This window comes from Jatropha curcas, chromosome 7 (genome assembly GCF_041381405.1).
Source record: "Jatropha curcas cultivar XTBG-Jc1 chromosome 7, XTBG_Jcur_1.0, whole genome shotgun sequence".
In the NCBI taxonomy this organism is placed as follows: Eukaryota; Viridiplantae; Streptophyta; class Magnoliopsida; order Malpighiales; family Euphorbiaceae; genus Jatropha; species Jatropha curcas.
The window spans coordinates 13,404,254-13,417,023 of NC_143157.1; the positions used below are offsets into that span (position 1 = coordinate 13,404,254).

The following is a 12,770-nucleotide window of genomic DNA, read 5'->3' on the forward strand; positions in this document are numbered from 1 at the left end:
CGAAAGGATCGATCAATTCTTGGTCAGAAACAATAGCATTTACCCCGTGATTTGGTAAAGGGTTAGTGCTAATGTTTGGTTTGCTTCGTGGAATAATCGAACCATTATCCACTAGGTCTTGGATGCGATTTTTGAGGGTCCAACACGCTTCAGTCTTGTGCCCATATCCCTGATGATACTCACAATATTCATCGGCTTTGTAATTCCTTGGTAGTGGGTTGGGTGGTGGTCTTGCTTCCAAAGGTTTGATATAGTTTGCTTTAACAGCCTCTCGGAATACCAAAAGGATTGGCATTCCGAGATCAGTGTAGGTTCTTCTTGACTGACTGCCAGCTCTCATATTTCCCACACGTAGAGGATTTGTGGGAGTAATGCTTGCCACTTCGTGGACTTTGCTAACTTGACTAGGTTTTTTGTATTTTGAGGCCCCCGATTCTTCTTTTAGTTGCCCCATTTGAAGTAAATCCTCCACCTTCGTAGCAGTGGCAATGAGCGACTGGAATGATGGTAGATATTGAGTCTGTAACTGTTGTTGATAGACAGGCAACAAGTTTTTTAAGATTATGTCCACCTGTTCTTATTCTGAAGGTCGATTGATCATTTGGGCGACCTTGGTCCTTTTCCTCGTAAGGAACGAGGGAAAAGGTTCATTGTTTTTCTGTTTGGTGGTGTCCAGTTTTTTTCTCATTTTCTGAGCTTCTGGCTCAGAAGTAGACATGTCATCCAGGTTAAGGGTAGGATTTGTCGGTTCTGCGGCAGGTCCTTGATTGGAAGCAGCAGGTCCACTTCCCTCACCGGAAGCCCCACTTCCATTACCATTACCCAATTCAGCTATCAGGGCAATCCTTTGGGCAGCCAATGCCTCATTCATTCTGGCCTCCATTCTGGCCTCGAGTTGTTCTATAAGGTTTTTGATGTCAGAAAGTGATGCCATTGGTGCAGTTGAGATTGGTGAGGTCGGTGATAGCACAGTAGGTGTGTCTGGTATTATTGTGGTCGCTTGCACAGGGGGTACCTGTAAGTGTAAGGGTAATCGCATTAGGGTATAGTGGGCGGTATTGTGTGTCAGAGTAACTGATATGAGGTAGACGGACTCTTTGTCCAACTGTGCATGACTGACAAACAGAAGGATATTTTTGTGTCCCTCCACTCTCTTCTCTCTTTTTTTTTTTTAATGCTTATGGTATGTCATGAATGCGCACAACAACACGTCATAATTTATTTTAATGAGATGATTCGTACCATTGGGTGCATATAGTCCTAAAGGATAGGTTCTATAGGCTATGACACAAATAGAGAATCGGCTTATTAAGGGACCCTTGAACCTTGAGTATGGATATACCTAACCACATGTGAAACAAAGAGTTTCGCGTGGGTCCAACGGTACGCATGCCCATGGGCCATTCCCAAAAGGATTAGGGATGGTTTGCGGCAACAAGGAGGACGCTTTGGCTGTCCGTCGACATAATCAAAGAGACCTGCCGATCAGCGCTACTTGCTATCCAGACTCAGAAGTTTGAACAGAAGGAGAAGAAATTCATTTGAAGTTCATTTTTTATGCAATGGAGAAAAGGATTCTCAATCGTGCAAATAAATCAACAAGTTTTAATGTCTTAATCACATTTTTTAAGTCCGGATTTCCATATCAAGTATTCTTAAGGAAAGAACACTTGATTCATATCTGCAAAACAAAGCATTGTAAAATAATACCCTAAAGAAGGGCGGGTTAGTTTACACAACAATCGTAGTCCGCTTTATGCAAAATGATTACATAAATCCCCAGCAGAGTCGCCAAACTGTGAACCGCTTTCCCCAAATGTCATAAGCATGTGATGCATATGATGAATGAGAAGAAATACACGTGATGTGTGTGAGTCGCCACCTTGTTTAATTATTTAAGGGTAAACTAGGAAAAAACCCTAAGTGACTCCATTTTTAATTAACCTAGTTACTAGATTAATTATCCCAATGATTAAGGCACAATCTACGAACCCGAGATGGATCCCGAGACTATGTCATGCCGATAAACTAACCGATGAATGAATGCTTTGCAAGGTAAATGATGGATTAATGAAATGTTTGAGTGATTTTGACTTGCCACCCGGGGTGAAATCCCGAACGTGCCTACGTACTTCCGTTTGAATGGAAGATCAAAGTCAACGTAGTTCGATAGGCCTCTTTTAGAGGGCTTTGAATGATATGCTTAATGCATGGGTGTGTGTATGCTTAGTGCATGATTTTGTATGCTTTGTGCATGAGTGTGTATGCTTTGTGCATGAGTGTGTGTATGCTTTGTGCATTTTGTGTGTATGCTTTGTGCATGATTTTGTGTATGCTTTGTGCATTTTGTGTGTATGCTTTGTGCATGAGTGTGTGTATGCTTTGTGCATTTTGTGTGTATGCTTTGTGCATGATTTTGTGTATGCTTTGTGCATGAGTGTTTAGGCATTTCGCCAAAGATTGATTGATTTTTAGGCATGTTGCCAAAAATGTTGATTTTAATGACTTTTAGCCAAAATGATTTGATTTAGGCAATTGTTGCCAAAATGTGCGATTTAAGCGATTGTCGCCAAAATGGTTGCTTTTAAGGCCTTTGGCCAAAATGTGTTGTTTTAGGCAATTAGTTTGCCAAAAATGTGCGATTTAGGCGATTGTCGCCAAAATGGTTGATTTTAAGGCCTTTGACCAAAATGTGTTGTTTTAGGCAATTAATTTGCCAAAAATGTGCGATTTAGGCGATTGTCGCCAAAATGGTTGATTTTAAGGCCTTTGGCCAAAATGTGTTGTTTTAGGCAATTAGTTTGCCAAAAATGTGCGATTTAGGCTTTAATGCCACGATTATCGATTAATCGGGCGTTCGAGCTTAATCACAATTTATTGTCGAAACGTGATTGATTAAGGCTTTTAGCCACAATTATTGATTAATTGGACTTAAGCCGAATTTGTTCGAAATAAGGCAATTGAACCGTAGTTATTAATTAACTAGGCTCTTTTAGCCAATATTGTCGGATTTAAACTTTAATACCACGATTATTGATTAACCGGGCATTTAAGCTTAATCAAATTAATTAAGGCAGTTTATTTACCAAAAATAATGACGTGGATGCATTTATGCAATTGTAGAATTATTAAGAGTAGAAGAGAAATATGCATGAAGTGCTAAAATTAAATAGGCAGAGTTTTGTTTACATACCTGATTTAATCGACGACCGCTTCTTAACTCCGGATTAGGCTCCTCGCTTAGGAAATATTAATTAATTTTAATTTGTTTAATTTTTAATGTCCAAATATCACAATAAAAATGCAATAAAAATTAAATTAAATGCAAAAAGCGGTAAAGAAAACGCAAGGAGCGTGAGAGGGAGAAGGATTCGTCCGTCAACACAGACCGGGGTGCCCAAAAATGAAGAGGTAAGTGGCTATTTATAGGCCAAAAACGGGCCTAGGGCGGCAGCTGCCGCTGCGGCGGGCGGCAGGTGGCTGGCGGCAGGTGCCGCCCATGCTGGGCGGCAGCTGCCGCCCAGGCGGTGGGGCGGCAGGTGCCGCCGAGGCTGGGCGGCAGCTGCCGCCCAGGCGGTGGGGCGGCAGGTGCCGCCGAGGCTGGGCGGCAGGTGCCGCCTGACAGGGCGGCTGCTGCCGCCCAGGCGGTGGGGCGGCAACTGCCGCCGAGGCTGGGCGGCTGCTGCCGCCGTGACCGGCGGCCGGCGCCGTCGTGTCCGGCGGCCGGCGCCGTCGTGTCCGGTGGTGGCCACCTTGTCTCGCTTCGGGAGCTTTTTTGGGAGTTCCGGACCTCCGAAAAATATTTCGGGATCGGTTCTGCGATCCTCGTGAAATTTCGGACGTTTCAAGTACCATATTGACATATTTCTAGTAAATGTCCAAAATGGCCTTCGGTCTGGCCGGACTGTTTGCAGTCCGGCATTGACACTGTAGAAAAGTCAAATTTACTGTAGCAAGGTCAAAATTTGAGTATTCACACAAGGCAATAGATCAACACCTAGATCTACCCTTTGTCCCACTAGATTTTCCAAAGGTTCTAGTCAACCTCAACCTTTTCTATTTTTGTAGAGAACAGAAACTCAAATCAAGACATTACAGAACAGAGAGTTTTTCAAATAGAAAGCATGTCTACAATAGATTACAGAATCTATATAGACAGAGAGAAATGCAAATATAAGCACAGAAAACAGAAATCAAGATTAGAAAATTGATTTAAAGAATAGAACTGCTTTTCAAAAGAAATTGTTATAGAATTTTCTTTTTTCTTAAAAATTTTTCTTGAAGTAATAAGACGAAAAGAAATAAGGGGATTTAGAGAGAGCTTTGAGAGATAAAATGTTGAAGCAATTAAATCTTACTCTTGTAAAATGAATTACCCATGTCTTCACAAGAGGAAGACACCTTTTATAAAGGGATGAAGATCTCATTTTAGAAAGTGTAATCTTTAGCCTTTAAAGAAGAATTTTGACTTTCCAAAACTAAAAGATATGGAGATCTTGTTGCCAAAAATGTTTTTAGTTAAAATCTTTTCTTTTAAGGTAAGCGAATAAAAGCAAGATTTTGGACTTTCTTTATAGAACAATTTCCGAAAATAAAAAGATATAGAAATCTTTTTCAAATATTTTGTTTCCAAAAATATTTACGACAAAATCTTTTTCTTTTAGGAAAGTAAATAAAAAAGATCATGATTTGACTTTTATTATTTAAGGTAATTTTCGAAAATCATTTTTGAGAGAGAGAAGAAATATTTTTGTGCTTATAAAAGAATATTCACTCTATCCTACAATAAATCCTAAGAAACTTAACCACTAAAATATTCAAAAGTCTTCATGGTCTTCAATTAATCTTGGATTTATAGGAGCTTGCCTTCTTTATCAATTTTCATATTTAAAAATAAATAAATCTGCGTAAAATAATATTGGCACGAGCAAAAATATTAAATTTATTTATTTTGCATAATCATCAAAATCTCAAGATAAAATTGACCCTTGAGCCAACACCAAGTACCAACAGGAACACAACAACTGCCGCTCTAGATCTAAGAGATACTAATGTGACACTAAGAATGTGTTCCAATTTCAGCACTCCTCTCTCTAGAGTGTTTGAAGAAGTAAAATCAGCGGGTCTGTTATGACCACTCGACCAACACCTTTGCTGAGGATTTTTTATCAAAGTGCATACTACCACTTCCACTAAAGCAAGGGTCACACCATTGACAATTGCCTTCGATTGACGCACGAGCTTCAGAACTTAATAGATGATGGCAAGGTAATTGACCCAAAAAATTCAAGGCCGAGCACGAGGTCTAATCCACTTCCTAACTTCTGTAACGTACGGCCTCCTAAGAATTTGTATATGGTCGAATCTCGAAAGACTCCCGATGAGGTAATGGCTGAATTCGAGGATGAAAGAGAGAGGGAGATACTATTGGAGCAAATTTATGTAATGGTCTTGAATGTGTGGGATAGTGATGAAGAGTGGATGAATCAAAGCGAGGAAGTGTGGGTAAAAAGTGATGATGAGATAGTTGTGAATCCCATTACTCTGGATGTGTGCAATAGCGAGGAAGAAGAGGAAGCAAGAGTTGTGAACCATATGACTCATAGTGGTCAGATATATTAATCGGATATGATCAAGCCTAGAGAGGAAAATGATAAGACAAGCTCATTGGATGTGCCCAAGATAGTGACTGAAGACGATGCTTTAGTAAAACAGCTGAAAAGAACCCGTGCGAATGTAAGCATGTGGGACTTGCTCGTCTCTTCAAAGAAACATCGTGAAGCTCGGTTGAAAGCAATTGTTGAGATTCCTGTTTCATCATCCATCTTAATAGCTAATTTTGTGGGGTTAGTCCAGTATAATCCCCTTACAAACACCTTTTCTGATGATGAGCTTCTTCTCAAAGGAAGGAATCACAACAAAGCTCTGTTTATAAAGGCTGAGGTTAGAGGAAGGATTACCGGTAACATGATGATTGGTGACGGGTCAGCTCTGAATGTGTGTCCGTTGAAGCTGCTTTCCAAGTTCAAGATGGAATTGTCCAATTTGGAAGCTTCTGATGTTGTTATTAGAGCCTATGATGATTCTAAGCGATAGATGGAGGGCATTTTCAAAACAGTGGTTAAGGTGGGGCCGATAGAAAAAGAGACAGAGTTTATTATTATTGACATTCCCCCTACATTTGCCAGATTATTGGGGCGCCTATGGTGCCATTCATTGGGAGGAGTACCATCAACACTACACCAAAAGATAAAATTTCCTTTTAATGGTGAAGTTATCACCATTCTTGCCGCCAGTGAAAGGAGTGTAGCCACACTAAATGTTGACAAGTAGGTTATCCTCCTATGGACCAGTTTTTAGATTGGTGTACTAAGCACTGACATAGGGCCCACTGTCTCCAACATCATGAATAAGATGAATTATGAAGAAGGAAAAGGGCTTGGAAAGAATCAACAAGGCATCATAGAGCTACCTGAAATCCACACTCAAAGAAACCACTTAAGCCTAGGGTATAAAATTGGGAGTACATTGCAGAGTACGTATGGCTAGTTGGACATGGATGGACATTCATCCGTTCGAGCGATTATTCCTCTCCATGTTTGCCAATAGAGCCATTTGAGCTCAACGAGAAAACATACCCAAGTCTGAAAATCTTTGTAGATGTAATTGATATCTTGGGGGTTGAACGCAAAGAGTCTAAGTTTGAAGAGAAGAAAGAAGAAGAGAAAGAACCCGAGAAAGAAAGGGTTGAGGGGCCACAAGTGGCGAGGAGGAAGAGAAAAAAGAAGAAGAGAAGGAGGGACAAGCTGCCCAAGGGAGAGGAGAAGAAGGCAATAAAGAGAAGGCAAGTGTCGATAAGGAAGAAGAAGACCCTATAGATCAAGTATTGAAAGTAATTCGAGCCTGTATCGAGGAAAGCTTTGAAGAAGATGAAGCCTCTTCTGATGTAATTATTTCTGTTAAAGATGAGTCTGATTGTAATGAACTGTCCATGCTATTCAATGAAATGAACTTTAATTTTGCTTACTTGTTTGATGTCTTTCCTGATGGTTCCACTCATCAAGTAGATAAGCACATGTGCATATTTGACATTAACTCATCATGCATGCTTGAATTTAATATTGGTACAAAGGATAATCCACGAATTTTATTAATTGGGCCAAACCTAATGCCAGAGTTAAACACAAAATTTCAAAGTCTACTCATGGACAAACAGGAAGCCTTCATATCGAGTCATGAAGACATGCCAGGGATAGACAGATCTATAGCTGAGCATACAATTTCTCTATATCTTGGAGCCAAGCTAGTGAAACAGAAGAGAAAAAGGTTAAGACAAGAATGGGCCGAGAAGATTAAAAAGGAAGTGACCAAGTAGATAGATGCAGGATTTCTAGAAGCAGTTCACTATCCAGAATGGTTTTCGAATATAGTCCCAGTTCCTAAGAAAGATGGAAGGGTCAGATTGTGTGTGGATTATAGGGATCTGAAAAAAGCATTGCCAAAGGATGATTTTCCTTTCCCTCATATTGATATCCTGATTGGCAGTGCGACAATGATGGGATGCCACTCCATTATAGATAGGTTTGCAGGGTATAACCAGATTCTCATGGCATTACTAGATAAGGTCAAAATAGTATTTATGACAGAGTTTGGAACTTTTTACTATCAGGTGATGCCGTTTGCCTTAAAGAATGCTGCGGCTACTTACCAAAGGATGGCTACTACATTATTTCATGACATGATACACAAGGAGCTAAAAGTTTATATTAATGATATGATTGTCATGACTAAGACACCAGAAGAGCATCCAGCAGCCCTGGAGAAGTTCATGGATAGAGTAATTAAATACAAGATACGGTTGAACCTGAAGAATTGTGTATTTGGGGTAACATCCGGATAAGTGCTAGGGTTCATAGTAGGATCGAAATGAATAGAGATCGGTCCAGACAAGATCAAGGAAATCCAAGAAATAGAGCCGACCAAGATAGAAAAGCAGGTGAGAAGCTTTCTAGGAAAGATTCAGTATATCAGTAGGTTCATATCGAAGTTGTCTATTGTATATGATCCAATCTTCAAGCTGTTAAGAAAGATCAACCAGTAAAGTGGAATGATCACTACCATATAGCTTTTGACAAAATCAAGAAATATTTGTCAAGTGCCCTGGTTTTGCACCCACTAAAGCCAGGGAAACCCTTAATTCTATACTTGACAGTGGAAGATGCTGGAACTGGAGCAATGCTAGCATATATTAAGCAGGTATTGACAAGGCAGTTTATTATTTGAGCAAAAAGCTTCTTCCAAATGAACAGAAATATAACTTGATTGAAGAACTTGCTTAGCAATGGTTTGGGCAACCAGAAAGCTTCGACACTACTTTCAGTCTTATAAGGTAATAGCGGTATCAAGGATAGGTCTGATCAGTTATTTGTATGGAACAGCAGCACTAGTGGGGAAGCTAGCAAGATCACTAATCTTGTTATCAAAATTTGACATTGAATATGCTATGAAGAAAACCATTAAAGGACGAGCAATTGCAGACTTTTTAGCAGCACATCCAGTGGAGGACAATTACATCCTTCTATTTCCCCATGACCATTTATAGCTTGGGGAATGGATATCATTGGCAAAATCTCACCACCTACTTCTAATGGACATGAATTCATTGTGGTGGCAGTGGACTATTTCTCAAGATGGGTCGAAGCAGAATCTTATAAGAACATTGGCGCTAAGCAGATGGCCAAATTCATTGAAAAGAACTTGAACTGTAGATATGAAGTTCCCCATCATATAGTGACAGATAGTGGAGTTCAGTTCCAATCAGAAGTGAAAACACTTTTTTAGAGAGACATGGAATTGAACACCATAAGTCTTCACTGTATCAACCACAAGCTAATGGGGGAGTGGAAGCTGCAAACAAAAACATTAAGAAGATACTGAGAAAATGGCAGAAAATCATCATGATTGGGCAAGCAAGCTGTAGTATGCTTTGTGGGGTTATAGGACCACAGCCAGATCTGCGAACGGGGTAACTCCTTATTCTTTAGTCTATGGAATGGAAGCTGTGTTATCAACAGAAATAGAAGTGCAGTCCTTGCACATAATGGTGGAATCCAAGATTCTAGAATGTCAGTGGACAGAAAATCACTACCAAGAATTAGCACTTCTGGATGGAAAGAGGCTTAATGCTCGATTCATGGATCAGTTGTATAAAAGAAGGATAGCTAAGCACTTCAATAAAAGAGTTCATCCGAAGCTGCTAAGAGCAAGGAATTTGGTTCTGAAACAGATGCGGCCGAACATTCATGATCCAAGGGGGAAGTTCAGGCCTAACCGGGAAAGTCCATTTCTAATCAAGAGAATGTTTTCCAAAGGTGCAGTGAAGCTATCAGACATGGAAGGCAATGAATTCACTAAACCAGTCAATTTGGATAGGCTAAGGAAATTTTATGTATAGCTTGAAACGTTTATGGCAAAGCCCAATTAATAAATTACCTTTTGTGTTCTTAACTTTAAAGCTTGTTATGCTAAGTTTATGTTAATTTGCAAATATTGTGAGTTTACTTTGATGAAATAGAGTAGTAGGAAATATATTAAACATTTTCAAGCAAACAGACATTTCATTTCATAATAAGTGCATACACTCATAATTGCACTATTAGTAATCGTCTAGTACATTTCATTAGAAAGCAGGATAGGAACATCTACATGATAGGTCCTAACAGGAATCTAGTAGTCAATGACTCTAAATCAGCAGTGACTTCAGAACAAGCTTGCAACCAAGAGCAGTACAAACCTAAAGAAGAGGTATCGGCCACATCAGAAATGGGTATAGTCGTGCGACTACGACAGGTGGAAATGAAGTGAGATAGAAATCGTTGTATAATAAGGCCACCCTTGAACTGTGTGTAATCAGAGACAGCCTGATGACGATTGTACTACCTAGCTACTCGGTTGGGATAATAAGCCACTGCTATGGTCAAGCCACACAAGGGCACACAGAGCATGTGTAAAGAAATTGTGACTTGCTCTGTGTACCACTAGGGGCAAGTCCATCTAACTCCCTTGGAGGTGAGATCCTGAAAGATAGCAGTCCAATCTTCAATAGTCTCGCCAGTCAAACGACGTTGACGTTGGAAATAGATTGGCGGCCTATAATCGAACATCAAATGGTCCAATGGCAGATCCATCACCTGAAGCTTCTCAGAAGCCTATAACTGCAAATGCATTAAAAAATGAAATGAGTGGATAGAGAGCTTGTTAAGTCGAAAACCCGTAAGTGCGGCTTAAGCAAAAATTAGAGCATTAAGAGGAAAAAAAAGAGAAAATAAATAAAAAAAAGAAAAAGCTCATTAAGTTGAAAGCCCGTAAAGGATGGCTTAAGCAAAATTAAGAGCAAAAGTAAGGGTCCCGAGCATGCTCTCCCAGCCAAATAAATGTTACAGCCAGAATAAGTGGAAAAGGCATGCGACACCAAGCCATCTGCTCAACTATGGGCAGTAGTCTAAGGCTCCCATAGCCATCAATGCCACTGAGTAGCAAGCACTGACTAAGAATGTAAAACAGACAAGTGAAGGCTAATACGGGCTAGTGCAGTCCATACTCAATGCATGATCTACAAGCGGTCGCAGGGGCATGACATCAGCTCTAGAGTCATAAGACGGGATCTCATAAGCCGAAAAATAGAAAACAGTCAGAATCAGTGAAGCAGGATCTATATCCAGCAGGGGCACCGTAGGAACTTCTTCTACCACGGGCATTCTCTAAGAAATAATGCTGAATCTTTGAAAAATGAATAGATCTCGAAGTCGTTGTGGTGAAATAAGTTGTCTGAAGGATCAAAGTGGTTGATCAACCATTGCAACAACCCAAGTTGAACCCGAATGTTCCGATAGTAGATTATCCCGTTGAGTTTGAATGATGAAAGTAAATCCTAATCCTCATGGCTAAAACTGCAGAACAATGCTTCGAAAGTAGGTGCCAAGGATCGATCTATGGAAAATAAAGGAGAAATGAAGAGTTTGGGGAAGTTTTTGAGTGAAAGCTTCATCTAGAATGAGAGAAAAGAGCTTTTGAAGTTTGTAGGTGTATTATGGGCTTTTATAGCAAGAAATGAGAGGACAAATTGATAGCTAGCTACCACTGCAGCATTAGTGGTGCACGCCACTACGCGTGATGCAAGCCACAATATAGTGGCGCACACCACTAGTTAGCACATAGTTGGAAAAAGTGTTGTTTACTGCTTTTCAATTCTCAGATTGAATAAATAATGCAGTTATCAGCTATAAAGCACAAGTGCACCAATACCATTTAGAAACATGTAAAGAAATTGGCTTTTTGCCTTCATGTATATAAAAATAATAATCATTCTTTACAAAATATTCCCTAGATTAAGTCCAAAATACAAAAAGCAAAAGAAAAAGGAAAAAAACAAGAAGAATAGAATGGGTAGCCAACTCAAGACATGTTGGTGTGAACCCTCCCCGAAGGCAAAATTGTGCTAGAACGAGGTATGCTCACATGTGTGTTTTATGCAGTCGCCACCTAGTTTATTTTTATAAGGGAAAACTAAGAAAGAACCCTAAATGACTCCAATTTTAATTAACCTAAGTCTAGGTTAATTATCCCAAAGTTTAAGGCACAATCTACGAACCCGAGGTGGATCCCGAGACTATGTCATGCTGATTAACTAACCTAAGTGTAAATGCTTTGCAAGGTAATTTGATGCAATTGGACCAGTAAAGTGTTTTGGTGATTTCAACTTGCCGCTCGGGGTTAAATCCCGAATGTGCCTACGTACTCTCGTTGAATGAGAGATCAAAGTCGACGTAGTTCGATAAAGCCTATTCAAAGGCATCTTGAAGGGGTATGCTTCATGCATGAGTGTGTGTATGCTTCGTGCATTTTTTTTTCGGCTTTTTTCCAAAGATTGATTGATTTTCTATTTTGGGCATTTGCTGCCAACAGGTGCTTGATTGGGCAATTTGTTGCCAAAAATTGATGTTTGGGCTATTTATCGCCAAAAAATGGTTTTGTCGGGCGATTTGTCGCCAAAATGATTAAGGCATTTGTGCCAAAAGTTGATATTGATTAGGCAATTTGTTGCCAAAGATTGGTTAGGCAATTTGTCGCCAAAATGATTAAGGGCATTTGTGCCAAAAGGGGTTTTGTTGGGCGATTTGTCGCCAAAATGATTAAGGCATTCATGCCAAAAGATGATATGTAATTTAGGCAATTATTGCCAAAGAAAAGGTGATATTGGGCGATTGTCGCCAAAAAGTGGTTATTTGAATTATAGGCAATTCGTTGCCAAAAGCGATTGATTAAAACCGTAGGCAATTTGTTGCCAAAACGGGATTTGATTAAACTGTAGGCAATTTGTTGCCAAAAACGTGATTGATTAAGGCTTTTAGCCATAATTATTGATTAATTGGACTTTTAGCCGAACTGTTCGAAATAAAGGCAATACACCGTAGTTATTAATTAATAGGCACTTTAGCCAATATGTTTAGAGTTTTAGCATTAATGCCACGATTATTGATTAACTGGGCATTTTAGCCTAAACTTATTTATTAAGGCAGTTTACTGCCAAAATAATGATGGTGTGAATGCAGTTATAGAGTTTGGAGTAGAAGAGAATATGCACACAATGCTGAAATTAAATGGGCAGAGTTCGTTTTACCTGAGTTAATCGGCGGCCGCTTCTTCTTAGCTTCAGCTTGAAAATTCCAGATTAAGCTCCTCTGTTTCGGGGAATATTAATTAAAATTAAT

The 12,770-nt window shown here is 39.7% G+C and overlaps 1 protein-coding gene across 1 annotated transcript; it reads left to right on the forward strand.

Moving 5' to 3' along the window:
- Positions 1–8,610: 8,610 nt before the first annotated feature.
- On the forward strand, positions 8,611–9,454 carry LOC149494703 (uncharacterized). Its single transcript, XM_089724411.1, has 2 exons — positions 8,611–8,810; positions 9,001–9,454. Exons 1-2 carry the CDS (start codon positions 8,611–8,613, stop codon positions 9,452–9,454), a joined length of 654 nt encoding a protein of 217 aa, XP_089580537.1.
- The last annotated feature ends 3,316 nt before the right edge of the window (positions 9,455–12,770 follow it).